This window comes from Calonectris borealis, chromosome 3, assembly GCF_964195595.1.
Source record: "Calonectris borealis chromosome 3, bCalBor7.hap1.2, whole genome shotgun sequence".
In the NCBI taxonomy this organism is placed as follows: domain Eukaryota; kingdom Metazoa; phylum Chordata; class Aves; order Procellariiformes; family Procellariidae; genus Calonectris; species Calonectris borealis.
Window position 1 is genome coordinate 47,332,026 of NC_134314.1, and position 15,548 is coordinate 47,347,573.

The 15,548-nt window shown below is 34.1% G+C and overlaps 1 protein-coding gene across 5 annotated transcripts in view; it reads right to left on the bottom strand.

Annotated features, from left to right (window-relative positions):
• The window catches only part of ASCC3 (activating signal cointegrator 1 complex subunit 3), a 285,630-nt gene that overhangs the window by 53,142 nt on the left and 216,940 nt on the right, over positions 1-15,548 (bottom strand). For all 5 annotated transcript variants that reach the window (XM_075145562.1, XM_075145559.1, XM_075145561.1 and 2 more), the window contains 4 exons: positions 14,326-14,468; positions 4,409-4,546; positions 4,187-4,307; positions 563-695 (listed from right to left, as the gene is read on the bottom strand). In XM_075145562.1, coding sequence (XP_075001663.1) covers positions 563-695; positions 4,187-4,307; positions 4,409-4,546; positions 14,326-14,468 — 535 coding nt within the window. The remainder of the gene's footprint in view (positions 1-562; positions 696-4,186; positions 4,308-4,408; positions 4,547-14,325; positions 14,469-15,548) is intronic.

The following is a 15,548-nucleotide window of genomic DNA, read 5'->3' on the forward strand; positions in this document are numbered from 1 at the left end:
AGAGGCTGCAAAAAGGTGGTATTTCTACATTTCTGACAAAAATATTGCAATTTTGAAGTGAAAGATGTGTTGAAAGTGTATTAGTAATACTTTACACCATGCAGATTTCTTTTTGAACTTGTGAGATCCTGAAGAATGTGATATCTATAATGGTACAAGTATTCTAGGTAAAAAGTGCTAGAAACTTGCCTATTTTTTTCCTATTAAGAATTTGTCACAGAATTTCACAGAGGGTTCTGAGGATCACATATAGTTGTCCTACACACTGGCCTTGAAGAACAGTTTGTGCACTCATTCAAATGTCTGAGACAACACTCAGAAGCAGAGAAGCATTTGTAGTATTATCTGGGAATGGACTAAAAAGCTCAACAGTGCTTCAAAACTCATGGAAAAAAGGATTTTTCTGCTTAAAGATGGATAATATTTTTGGGAAAATGATTTTCCTCTAGGACCCCAATATTTAGGAGATATTCCGCACAGGAATTTTGTTTCACTTTTCTCTATCCCTCATTTGTAATACCATTTACAGTTTGATGAGCTTTTCTGATTGCTTTATCTTTACCTTGATTCCACTGGGAAAGGTTCATAAAGGAATTTTTTGTAGAAGTCTTTCTTAATATCATGAACTAGAATTACAGCTTTTCCTTGGTCATCAAACTGTGGCCTGCCAGCACGTCCCATCATCTGAAGTACATCTGCCAAAGAGACAATAATGTATAAATCAAATGTATTTATCTGAATGTATAAATAAATGTATTTACATCTGTATAATGTGCAATACAGGATTTTTGGATTTCTTTGGCCTCACATACCCTATTGGTTTTGACACATCTAAATTTTTTTTCCATCTCAGATAAATTTGTGATGAACTTCTTTTGGGCAGAGACTAACTTCCTGCATACTTGAAGACCACCCACTGCAATAGAATCTAAGCTTACATCTAATATAAATTTCCTCTACTCTTCTTCCATTCTACATCCATCCCTTGTTTGATCATATGCAACTAAAGATGACAAGTGAGAGAATTCATGAAGCCTACAATGGCAACTGTCTATTATTTCATAATTATCAAGTATTTGACTTCACAATAACAAAAGTTCCTTGCATAAACTTTTCTGCTATATATGATTTCCTAGGTTTTGAATATTTTAGAGGAAAAAAGGTAAAGGCAAATTCTAATTACTGACAGCTATGATCTTTTCACTCAAACTTCAGGACAAGTTATATTAGTTGTTAGCACTGGAGTAGTGATGGTTTCATATCATGTGTTTTCCCTACATCAGATCACGATACACAAATTTAAAAGCAGGTACAGTTAAAGCTTACCTCTACTACTCTGCCTACACATCATCACTTGCAAATACTAGTTAATGATTTCTGTAAACACTGGAAATACTAGTTTACACAAAACACGCTCAACTTGCTGCCCGGCCACCAAGAGAAGTATGCTTATCATCTGTTTGTTTGTGCCTTCTCATAATCTGAGAAGTGCTTCTGCACAGGGTTTTTTGTGTCTCCCTCAACAGAGCTCTGATTCCTGGTGCCTCCAGCTGCTATTTAACTTTGAAGAAACAATGGAAAGCAATTAATATGTAAGTTATTACTTATTAAAGTTAAAACTTTTTATGTTTTGTGTATTCTCTGTGAGCTCCATCATACCTGCCCAACACGTGGCTTGCAGTACCTGGCATTTTGAAAAGCAATTTCTTTGGCATCAATCAATAAGGTTTTGGCCCCATGATCAGTTGGGGAAGGAAAAGCCAGAGGGTGTAGAATGGCATACAGCAATGGACAATAATAGGAGAAACAGCCCGATGACGATAAACAGTTTTTAGTAACACATTTTCACTTGAGTACCCATGAGCTATATAGACAGCAATGTTTTTAATCAGTTTATTCCTTTTGTTAATTTAGGAATGACATGAAAATGTAAAATGAAACTACTTTGAAAATGATGTTTCTGAATAGGTATGTGCACAGGAGGGTGATGAAACAACTTCTTGCTATTCTAATGTGGTGAATTAAATTGTGCATAATATCATATAGGAAATGGATTTACCAAAAAGCGTCAGGAGATGATTTTTGCCAATATCCACTACGTAATTATCCAAACCAAATATTTTCTTTACCGACTATATGTTGCTTGGCTGCTTTTAATCACTGGACTAAACTCCTGAAATGTTAAATATGATCCAACTGGCTGACTAAATGTCTGGTAACTGAGAAAAGGCCCTCCCCAAAACCTCTGACTTCACTCAAAGAAGCTTTTTTACTTATTTTGAAATTACTGAACACTCCAGAATGATTCATTCTGCCCTCAGCTACTTCCTTGGAGCCAAATGCATCCCTGATACAGAAAGGTAACTTCAGCAGGGAGAAACCAAGTTATGCCATGACAGAACAGTGAAGGCATAACTTGATGTATTGTGAAATTTTGGAAGTATTTCAGAAAGAAACTCATTACATTTTCATTTTATTGCTGCTGCAAAACTGTACTACCTATCCACAGAACTTCCAGATGCATAAATATTCTCTAGAAAGTTAAAAATAAAAATGCTCTAAGCAAACCACACCACATGTTTCTTCATAAAGTAAGGAATCTGCATTTTCTGTTGCAGTGCAGACAACAAAATATAAATGCTTCCATCACAGATGGTGGTATTCCATCCACTCCCCCCGCCCCTAAGTCTTATTGAAAATTCAAGAATTGAACAACCCCCAATGTCCAAGTCACCTGAATTCAAAAAGGCAATAAAGGCTGAAAGTATAAGCATTCCCTAAAGCCTTTGTGACTACTTGTACAACAGATTTCTAAAACAGCATAGTAAGTCTTCAATGCTTATTGAGTTTCTGATTTCTTTTGAACATATTATTTTCTCTATTACTTCTCTCTACTACAGTCTCACAGATTCAACATAAAATTTAAAACTTCAGTTGATTTCTTTCCTCATCACTTTCCCCATTCAGTAATAAAGTCAGTTGTCACTATTCTTCCAGTTGGGACGAGCGAGGTACTACTTCTCTGCAGAGACTGTTTATACTAAGTTTACATCAGCCGAAGTCTGTCACAAAATGCAAGTGTGCATGGCTAAGCTCCCAGGTCATACCAGAATCTTTGAACAAGAGAGTTGGTCTGGAAATTGATCCCAAGTTTCCCGCAGAGCACTAACCACTAAATTAAGCTCTATGATGGGTTACTTGGAGAAGTAACCCCTGCAGTATTTTCAGTTTGAGCTTTTTTTCATTAGTAAGCTTCTCTTTCTGAAAAGACAGTGTGTGGTTAAAAAGATCTCTAATTTACATTACAAACAACATTTAGATTGTCCTTAGGTGTACACATCTCTGGCATAGTATAGGATTATTTAATAATAAACTTTCTCTTGTGAAAAGAGAAAGGGAAAACAGAACAGGAAACCTGGAATAAATTTAGCTTGTCCTCATTCTTCAAGCTTAGTACCATCCAGACAAATATTCTCCCTGTCTGAAGTCTGAAAGAAGTTCTTCCATGGTTCACTTTCTTAAGCTTGTTGAAAACACTGCAGAACAGTTTATGAAAAGTGGAGTTTACTGGAGCCAGAAAGCAATAAAAGTTTATATCAAACCAGAAATTCAAATATTTAATTTAGCTGCTTATTTTTGAAGTATGACTTACTTGAAGTATCACTTACATCACTGAAGATACTAGGCTAGTTAGGGTTTTTTGTTTACTGTCAAGTGACTACGTATAAATTTTATGTTCTCATACATGTGTGATTCAACTGTTGCATTTCAAACCATGGCTAAGTTTACTGTTAGAAATCTGTTTCTATTTAAAAAAGGTTTCAAAAATGAAAAAAATTATTTGATGCATGAAAAATTCCTTTTATACAATTAACTAGGTAGCTAAATATGACTTTATATTGTCCCTTTAAGTGTTTAATGTCTATTTTGGATGATACACATTAAAGGAATTTAGCATGAAAAAAGATTTGCAAAACAGAAACATTTTCATTATTGCATAAAATCTTAAGAGTTCTCTTACAACTTGCATTAAACAAAGAAACCCTTTCCTCAGCACTCCTAGTCTCTACCCAAATTAGGTATTTTCAGTGACCTAAATAATTTCAGCTACTAAATAACTCAGATCATTTGCATATTCTTGAAATACATTTTAGCATATGAGCATTTCCATAATTTATGTGAGTACCTGTAATGGGATAATCCACGTAACGCCTTGTTTTTCCATCATAGTATTCTGTTCCTTTAACAATTACTAAATGAGCTGGAAAATTTACACCCCAAGCTAATGTGCTTGTGGCAATAAGAACCTAAAACAGAAAGAAAGATTAATGAGGTATATGTAACAAAAAGCCAACTTTTAAAATTCCATGTAAAACTCATTATGGCAGGATTCAAAGAACAAATGTACCTGGATTTTGCAGTTCACAAACAATTCTTCCACAGTTTTCCTGTCTCTCTCATGCAGACCTGCATGGTGCATGCCTATTCCAAAAGCAAGTGTCAGCTTCAGATTTGAATCTCTAACTGTCACTATAATGTCATTCATCTGTAACAGAAAGAATAGTTGCATATTTTAAAACAGATTACTCAGAAATTTTAAATTTTTAGGGTTATTATCTTTTTTTTTGAATAGCAAGGAGAATTTGCTCAACACTGTTTATACAAAGAGGAAAACACAGTCTTCAGTCTCTGAACAGTCTGATTTTAGTCTAAAAAAAATCAAATACTATATTAATGATGGGGGGAAAACAAAATGCACATGACGTTATTGACACACTAAGTAGTGCAGATAAGGAAATGAAAACGCTGAAAATATCTTGACAGATCTGGCAAACGCTGTGCATTCTGCTCTGTGTTTGTTTAATGCAATCCCTAGTATCAAAGGGGTTAGAACTGGTATAAAAACATAGCAGATCCCTGCAACCAGTAACATAATAACACTAATGAAAAATAAATTTGGCTCTCTTTAATGCCTATGAAAAGACAGACACAGTTTTTCAGTTTGATAATTCTGCAATTATTATTAATCAAAAAGGTTTCCTATTCACATGCTGAAATGCAATTTTTTTTTTTTGAGTGCGAGTTTGTAATTTATAGACTCAAACCCTGTAGTGAAACCCAACGTATAGTAAGTGTCTTCATTTAAAACTTTTAGAAGTCCAGATAAAAAGCTATTTTTTATTACTATTACTATTTTTTTCAAATCTCATGTCAATGACTACTTGGAATAATTTTAACTACTATAATTTTAACTATATTTCTTGCCTATGTGTTCAAGTAGTAAATTCCATAATAAGCTCATTTATTTCTGTAAACAACCTCTGTGAAAAAAGCCCCTCACTAATAACGAACAAGAGCTTTATAACTTCTGTCTTGTTTAGTGATTTTACCCTCAATATTCCTTCTGTTGTTTTATTTCTAAGGCCATTTATTATTTTATGCGATTTTAATATAATTATAGCCAGGAACTTTCAAACCTCATCTCTTATTAGTGGTTTCCTGGTGCCACCAGCAGTGGCATGATGATATTGCATACTTATGGGCACCATCATTCACGGTTAACCTAGGAGGCATAGCCAAGGTTAGAGAAAAAATAGTAGTGCAGAACAAATTACTCAGGGTAACTGAAGAATTTGGACCAAGTATTCAGTCTCACCTCGCACTGAGTATCTCAAAGTACTGAGATATGATACCTGCATGACTGCAGTAATATCTTCATTTTCATTTAGGACTCTGAGATGTTGCTCTTCCAATGTTCAGAATTGTAACCTTCTCTAAATGTTTCCTAGGTTTTACAATTCTCAGACCTTAGTGTTAATAAAATTATTCACACATCTAAACCCAAGTAACATATGTCACTACTGTTATAAAAAACCTCCTTAAAAGGTATAAAAAAGCCAGAGAATACAACAGTCCATAGTCAGGATTTAAAAACAAACAAACAAACAAACAAACAAACAAACAATATAGATTTTGTAAATCAATCAATTTTGTCAGGAAGAGCAAATTACAAAGCATTTTAAAAAGTCTATTTGTTGAAGTAGTATTGACTAACAGAACCAGAACTGATGAAAGTAACAGAGAACCCAATTTAAAAAAAAATACTGTTCAAGTTTTGGCTTGGTCCAATCAATTTGATCTGTCAATGGAAGCTCCTAAACTTTATTTTCCCTCACAACGCAGTTGCTTGAATGTTCCTGAGAGTTTCCTATATTGTAAGACATGGAAGGTTTGTTGTATAAACTGAGCTAGCATGTATAAAAGAAAAGGATGCTTACAGAGTGAAAGGGACTATAAAACACTGAAAGGAAAGGAAGCAGAAAGAAAAAAGCAATGAATTGAGAAGTGAAGAAGGGATAAGTCTATTTAGGAAAGGGAAACAAGAAGAGGGGTAGATAAGTAGAAGAGAGTAAAGAACTGAATGAAAGGAGGATATGTTAAAGGATAAAGTTTATCTATCTAGATACAATCAGCAAACCTTTGATTTCTCTAGTTACCATGTAGACACATGACTGCAGTGTAGACAACATGAATTATGACCCATCTTAAAGATTTTTTTCTTCTAAGACAAAAAAATAGCTCGATAAAATGATAACCTGTATATCGTTTTCTCTACAATTATGACCATCAACATACATGACTAAATATATTTTTGAACCTATCAATGCTTTTTGTGCTATGGATTTATGAAGTGGTACTAGTACTGCACAGGCTCCTTATGCTTAGATAGATACTTTGAGACAGAATAGTTATATGTATACATTTGACAGGGAATTAAGATGAAAAAGTAGAAAACAGCACTGGTAAATATCAGAAAAATAAATGAAAAAATTATTGCATTTACATTGTACTCAATTTCTGCATTCAAAAACTGACAAAAGATATTATATTGCTGAATTAATTTTTCTCCTCCCCATCAAGAATCATCACCTTATGATAGTTATGTCTTTAATGTAAGAGAACAAGCCAGTTCTAATGACATTTATTTCGTAATTCACAGGAGCAGAATTTGGTATTGGGAAAATAATGAATCTAAACTCCCTTTTCCTCTAGAGGAGTACAGGGATCAAATTAGCTGATTTGAATTAGTCTATAGCGATTAGACTGCTCCTTCAGCACACACAGTTTTACAGTGTTAGTTATTTTCAGTACAGAACCTGAGCTAAACCTTTTTGCCATGTAGTTGCCAGCATAAAACATCCTAAATTCACACTGCTGGGAATTTATTCAAAGACGTTCTTCTTGCTTTTACAATCAGTGGTGGTTATTTTTTTCTCCCTCTGACTTGTATTACAGCGGTGGCCTGTGGTGCTGTTAGTCATACCTGCAAAGCAGTGTAATTTACCACAGGAAAACTAAAGAACCCTTAGCAGGAGAGCTGGCGCATGTACTACTATCCTGTCATTTTAGCAGCAGGGAATCCTAGTCATTTTTAGCTGACCCCTTACTTTCACATAAATCAATGTAATAAACAAAACTATTTTACCCATAGGCACAATCCAAGGCTTAAAATTCTCATGACAATTTATTTAAAAATATAACTCTCTTATGTCAGTGTAGCGTAAGAATATTATCACTTTCTATTAAGAAATAATGGCACAATTAATAGGTTCATTAACCAGAAACAGACACAGCATCATGACTATAAAACAAATCTAATGTTTCTGCATTGTTATAACTTCATCTATTTATCTTTCTGAAAACAACTGTAATGTTAACTCATAAAAGGGTAAAGAAAATATGTTTTATCTTAAGAACAGAAAAAGTACATTAAAAATAATCTAAGGAAATATACATGGTACTGACATAAAAAAACCCGTACAACACTGATACAGGGAACTTAATGCGAGGAGGGATTTTTCCGTGGACTCCAAGACAGGCAGGATTGGGCCCATGCGGAAAAGGTTTTGCTATCCTTCACAGATTTTTTGATGAACAAACGAAAATACCTCCTGTGCTTTCCTAACATTAGGTTGATTAGAAATCCACCTTTTAATAAAAAACCTTTGAAAACCAATTTGGGACTTCAGTAGCGTTGCAAAATATTTGTTATAAAAAATAAAGTTTATTTCTATCTTTTATATTCTAATCTCTGAACAAGCTAGATTTTTCTCAAACTAGTAAGTAGTCATTTTCTTTGTTCCTGCACATATGTAAACTGTTGAACCATTTACTTTAAGATAATAGAACTTTTTTATATTTTAAATTTATTATACTTAAAAAGCTTTTGTAGAAAGATAGGATTCCATTTAAGTAGATACATTACCCTGTGCCTGAAATACATTCCAGTCAGAGTATAATTCAGCAAGTTGATGACAATGCTGGCTCCAAAAGAAAGGAGGAGACCAGATTGGACAAGAATGAGCTAACAGATTGTGCAGCCCAATTCTGTCCCTTTGAGTGTGATATATTGTTTCAAGATGCTAAAAACCCATACTTTCTCAAAGCATATCTGTTGTGCTGGTTTTCCCATTTTCACAGAATCCTCATTATTAGTACTCTGTACTCTTTTCAAAGCACGTCAGACTCAGACCATATGCCACTGAATAATGCTTATCAATTGTCTAAAATGCCCAATAGAAGAAAGATGTGCCAAACAAAAGAATCGTGAAAGTTATGAAGTCTTTTACAAAAATAATTACATATTTCACATCTGCTACAGATGTTAAGTGAAATAAAAACATCTCCTTGTTATAACTAAATGTTAATTTTTTATGACACACTTTTGTGTCATAAAAACAACATCTTGTAGACGGAAGTTGAATTTCTATAATGAGTGAAACACTTAGAAATCATTCTTGGGTACCCTCCTGATCTTTAAAGGCAGAAAAAAAGTCACCTTATAAAACTATTTTTGATGAAGAGTTGACATCCTCATACTCCAGAACTCTCCCATACAAACAAGATGCCCAAAACACCTCCAATAAGATTATTTAAGAAACATTTCAAAATATGGTTTAAACACTTGAGATATATTATTAAAACATATACATTTAACACTAAAAGCCTCATCTAAAAGACAGCAATATACCTATTAATGACACAGACCAGATTCTTCTATTCCTGTTTTATAGCATAGCATTACCTCAGAACAATAACATGAAGATAATAGGTTATTTGATTTAAAGGTTATTGAAGGAAAAGTAATTTTTTTTCTTTCCAACAGTTCTTGGGATGTGGGTTTTTTTTGGTTTTTTTTGTTTGTTTGTTTTTTTAGCAATGCAAAACAGAACTATATGGTAAAATTTAATTCACTTTCATGCATGTGTCTATGCATATTTCCACATAGTGTACGAACAAATATACAAATCCATAATTGGCTCACACATGTTTATACACTCACATCTCTAAAATCGCAAAATCAGTATGGGCCTGATTCATTCTTTTGGAGTCAATGAATGCCCTCCATTCAAGTGCCCTTGAATTCAGTGGAAGCTGGCTATTGCCTGGTATGGATACTATTGACTATTACAGTAGGTATGTTTGTGCTAAAGGATTTTAGTTATTTCTAGAGGTTTCATAAAGAACAGTCTTAACAAGATGCAGATGGTAAAATGATGCACAAAGCAGAATGCAAAAATCATTGTGGTTAAAGTTAAAACTGTGTACATGGGTACATTTCTTCTCAGTCCTTGCACTGTAAATATAAAAAAAAAAAATCCAAGTATCTGGCCAGGGAATAAACTTCTTTAAAAAAAAACAAAACGCCAAATAAGAAAACACCCTGCTTGTTTGCTGGCGAGAACTGCACTCTAACTTCAAACAATAAACAATAAATACTACTTTGTACTTTTGTTTTAGGTTAAAAACAAAAAGCAGTAAAAACATTAGAGAAAAATAAATAAACTGAAAACTTGATTCTAATAAATTATGTTGTAAAAAGATTGCAACATCTGCCGCCACCACAGATGTAGATGCAATTTCTGAAAGAGAAGGACTTGTTCCTCTTTAATCAGCTCCTAATGTAGAACAGTATAACTGATCTTACCCAAGCTTACCACCACAAACTGGTGGCACTGTCTGTTTCCAAAAGGATAATCTGAGCTGTTGTCCCTTTTAACAAGATAAGTAATGGGTCACAAGCTTGAACGTGACAGTCCTAGCTGACAGCTCCAAATTAGAATTTTAGCTAGAAAGTTTATATTTAAAAATCATCTCATGATTATACAAAAAGGCAGGGTAAGCATAAGGTTTTCTTTTTTCTCTGGCACACTGGCATCAATGAACAATAAAAAGAAATAAAGAATTACTCAATTTACAGGGGCAGTCTTCTCTTTGAGATACACTGCCTATTCACATTTCTGTCATGATGCACCCGTGCCTTATAAGTATAACTGGGACGATCTTTACAGAGTGACGTCCACTGAAGAGTCCTTGCAACTACTGCAAATGGCAAGGAAGGCAGCTTCAGCTGCTTCTTCACTCTTTGGTGAAAAATAAACTCTGTGTTGGGACTGCAAATTCTAGGATAAATAGAGAGCTCATTTTGGAATGTGTATGGACAATACATCTTACAGAAAAAGGAGAAAACCTACCTCTAAGGCTCTAAAATAGATAACTATTCCTTCTTCTTCAAGAGACTGCCCACTCATACTCTACTTTGGGCAAACTGTGGCAGTCCTGCTTAAATCCTGAAGAACTTCTGCATGTGCTATGCATAGCAATTGGGAAATATAGCAATGAGCTTTGAAGTATCAGCTACAAATCTCAGTAAGTAGGGTATTTCAACATCATTGGAGGCTTCCTTGCTCAGACTAAACTAGACATGAGGTATTTGAGTGGACATTTCTTCATAAAAGGCATGCACATAGCCTGAAACTTAGTTGGATAGAATCTATTAAACAGATCTAACTATTGTTGTGCAACAACAGGTCCAGTAGAACTGGAAAACTTATCAGTACTAGAAACAGCAACTTTCATCAAGTACGGTTCAGTGTTATGAAGACTGACTGCTGTCTCAACTTTCTGAATACTGTAGGAACATGGGTACGAGCAGGAAACTGTACATCAGACATGAAATTCAAGGAAAGCATCCAGGAAGAATAATCTCCAAAACCGAATGGAGCTGCCTGTAATCTATATTTTCAGTAGACGGATGTAGAACAAAATTCCCTCTTGACTATAATTCAGTTGCACCTGTTAGGCTACTGACTCCTGTGAGGGAAAGAACATCTTGTATGATTCCTCCATGATCCAGGTATGCTGTTGTCTACTTTGGTGGCAACAGTTGAAGGGTTGTTTCTGTATGTCATTTATACATACAAATATGTATTCCAGAAGCTTCATACAAGTTCATGTCCTTTGAAATATAACTGACTGAAATATTGTCTGAATTTGATACTTGGAGCTGGGTGGCAGAGATGGGGGTGGATTTGCCTGTTATCTGAGAGTACTGGTGAAAAGAAGTAATCTGAAGTTTTGTGAACAGAACCCTTCACATGCTGCAAATGAGAGCCTGGTTTGGCACTACCACTACAGGGAGAACCTCTACAGAGAAGATGATGGCATAGCTGATAAACAGGTACCAAAGATCCAGTATTGGTCTCTCTCCCCACTTCAATCCCTCCCCCACAAGGCCTGAATCTCTCTGTTACTGTCACAGAAAAGCTGCCATGCAGGGTAACAGAGAAAAATAATTTTTAATGGCTGTAAGAATCTGAGTCTATCTCAGTAGCAGTTTTCCAGATGTTATTATGGATGGCATTGTTTACAGCATTTTAAGAAGCCTTATGAAGTCTACCCACTAGGAAGCTAACATAAACATAGACTAACATTCGGCTATCGTGTAGCAAAACCAATTACACCACTAAACAAAACTAACCAATGAGTTCTCAAAGGAATCTTATGTCAGCCAAAATTAATGTCATACAAATAAGGCTGAATGAAGAAAAATGCCAACGCCTGTTGTAAAGCTTGTAAACTTTGTATACACCCATTTATGAAAAATCTCTTATATCTCACCATAGTTCACAATTAACAATTACAAATACTTTGAAAATAAAGTCATTTGTCTATAAGTTCCCCTAAAGGAACACTGGTTGGCAAAAAACAAATGTGAAAAACTGACAGGCAACAAAAAATGTTGTTTAAAGGCAACAACAATTTATTTCTTCTATCTGGACAACTTTTTACCCCATATGGAATTGAGAAACACTTGGGCAAGTGTTTAAGATAGGGAATACCTACTATAAAGTAGAGAATACCTATTACAAAGTAAGTATTCACTAGTTCTACTTTTAAAACTTAAAAATGCTATAGCAATACGAAGAGAATTTTGTCTATTTCACCTAGTCCAAGCTTGACTTTAATATAACTTGAAGTTAGAATTTTTAAATAAAAAAAAAATATTATGGATAAAGAATTAAGCAGTACATACACTACGTATGTAGCACTAATATAGCTTTGTCCTTTGCTTCAATGTCAAATGAAACTTAGGCTAATCATACTCATTTAAAACACAAAACTACAAACTGGTCGCATAATTACTTAAAGAAATGTTCACTTGAAATTGTGGGTACTTCAAACACAATTGTGTTCTGCATAATAGTGGTAAGATATAACAACTTGGGACTTAATCCTCAGTCTTTTATATTTACGTAATCAGAACTGAATAACTTGGTAGGTATCTTATGCTCCAAACATTCAGCTTATTAATTCAAATACAAATCATATGCAAATGTTATTAAACTAATAAATGCAAAGTCTGCTTGTCCTTGTTGGCTCCTCTTTCAAAACCTTCAGAGGTATATTCTGAAACATATAAAATTCAAAGCCTCCTAACAGAAAACCCTTTTCCAGCAAGTGAAGAAGCTTCAGTTACAGTTCTTTTCAGGATAGTAGTAGCTCACAGGACATTAGGAAGCTATTCATATTAATGCAAGTTATTTAGGGCAAGCTGCACGTTGCATATTCTAATTGTAGGTGAGATTACTACAGTAAACTAGCACAAGGTACTAGAGTACTCTACTATGCACTAATAATTTTGATATGAAATGTTTCTGTTACGCTCAAGAAAACATTAAATAGGGGTTATACAGTTAGAAAAGCAGCATCAAATTGAGACATCTTTTAGTACTAGTAGTTTATCAGCCAAGACATCCATTTTCTCTTTTAAAATCCATCCAAAAGAGGAAGGATACAGATGTTATACTTTATCTAAGAAAAATCACACTTTATTTTTTTGCAAAGAGCAAACATAATCAAATAATCTCATCTAGAAACCTATACTTTTTGGCATATAATTTCTGGTATACAATTCATACAACTGTTGATATATAAATATTCATACAATATTCAGTTTGAACCTTGTATTTATGAGTCATGCATTTTGCTGTGTTTTGGCCCTATATTATCACAGAAATTCCTATGCAGAAGGTCTGCAACCATTAGAGAATGCTAACTTCCAAAACCTAGGAAATCTGAATATCAACCAAAGAATTGTTTAGAAGCAATGATATACTATCATCAGGACCATTGAATGGTTGTTTATTATTTGACCATCATTCATATTTTGCAGTAAATGAAAGAAGGATTTTTTTAGAAACAGTACAAGAAAATGTAATTAAAGATTATATTGCTTGAAAAAGAACAAAAAATTAAACCTTTACTCCAGCATTGCTTAAAATCTGAGTATTTGACTTTGTAATCTTAATGTTCTTTTAATAGAGATATTGCAGAAGCGATCTTCTTTTTTTAATAACATTGATTTATTTCATTGATACACAAGGCTGAACCATTCCTAAACTGTTGGTTCTGCAGTATATTTATCTATATATATGTATATAGATATAGATAATATAGATGGATAGACACATATATATACATATGTACATATATTCACACAAATATATATACATATACATAACCCTCTACACGTAGAGTTATCTTATGAGAAGGATGATTTTGCTCCTAAAACACTGGAAGAGATTTGGTTTAAATTCCAACTCAACATCTATGTGTCACAGATTTCCAGCTGTAAACTTTGGAGAACACTAGTCTTCTTTCTTTTATTCTTTGTCTTATCTTTGTATCAAAGACTTGTATCATGTGATATATGTTGTCTGGGACAATGAAGCTAGCATTAATAATAGATATGCAGGAAAACCAAAGATAAAAGAGTTTGCGTTCTGAAGTTCAGTTCTTGCAAAGATGCTTATATAGTCTCAATGCTGACACTAGTTTTAATACATATTGAAATTTAGCATATGCATAGCTGTTTCAAGATCTACCCTCAAATGACTCTTTTGTTTTAGATGTATTTTCTTTTCAAACAAGCATCAATAAAATAGAAGTAAAGCACAAATAAAGCAGGTAAAACGATTCTACCTCTCTTTCATCCATCTTCAGCCATTGTTTGGGATCATCCTCGGTGGCTAGGAAAGCTATCAGATCTAAGGCAGTAAGTCTTGTCTGACGTCTGGATGACACAAAAATAAGAACAGGTTTGGCTGGAGAATGACTCCGAATTGCTGTTGAGGAAAACAGAACTTGAGAATTAGGCCCCTTAATGACAAAAATCAGAGTTTCTCTTTGCAATACCTAGACAGCTGATATGCCTCTCTGCAGACGATAGACAAGTATGTATACTTAGTCTCTATTCTGCCAGATACATACAACTGAGGTGAGCATATATCACCTCTGAATCAAAAATCATATAACTATGCTTAGCTGAGTCGGAGTTAATTTGCCCTGCTACTTCTGTAATCATTGTAAGCTAAGGATTTAAGAGAAGCAGTTAGGGAGAAAAACCCCACCAAAACACCACAAAACCTGGAGAAGCTTTCTAGACTTCAAAGCTTGTGAATTTCTCTATCTCAGCCTAATAACTATGTTATGTTTTTCTACCCTGTTGGGATATGTTATCTCAGGCTAAGCACCATCAAGGTCCAAAACTTGCTTTCTGCCTGACCCAGAGCTCATACTGCATAAACTCATACCTGCCTGCAAAGGATCACTTCAATCTACCAAAACCAGAAAAGGTGAAAAAGGTAGAAAGTGACTTTTTAACAGCTGCTGTGAAAGGTGGGCATTATGGTACAAAAGAACTTTGTTTCAGTTGTTTACTAATTACTCTGATATATTTAAACTAATTATGTTTTAGGACTTTTTAAAAAAGCGTTTTTTTGCTCGGCCCATGTTTGAAAAGTTTCAGGTTGCAGCAAAATTTTTATGGTCTCAGAATAAGTAATGCCATGGAAATGTTAAAATAACCTTGACTATATCACATCAAACAAGTGGGGAAAAAAGCCCTCAATAAATCATACGTCTACAGATTTCTAACATCAACAAGCACTAGAGGTATAAACAGGTGTATGCTGAATTTCAGATACTGTCTCTAAATCTCTTATAAATCCATTTGTGTGTTTTCTCATGTAATTCTCATTCTAGCAATTAAATTTATGCATTGTTAATTTCTGAAAACTATTTCATACTATCCACCATCACATATTGTTCCCCAGTTCATGAATACTACCCAGCATGTGCTCCTGCATACACACGCACTATAGTTGTGAAATTATTGAAATAGGATAATTCATGTATGTCTATAC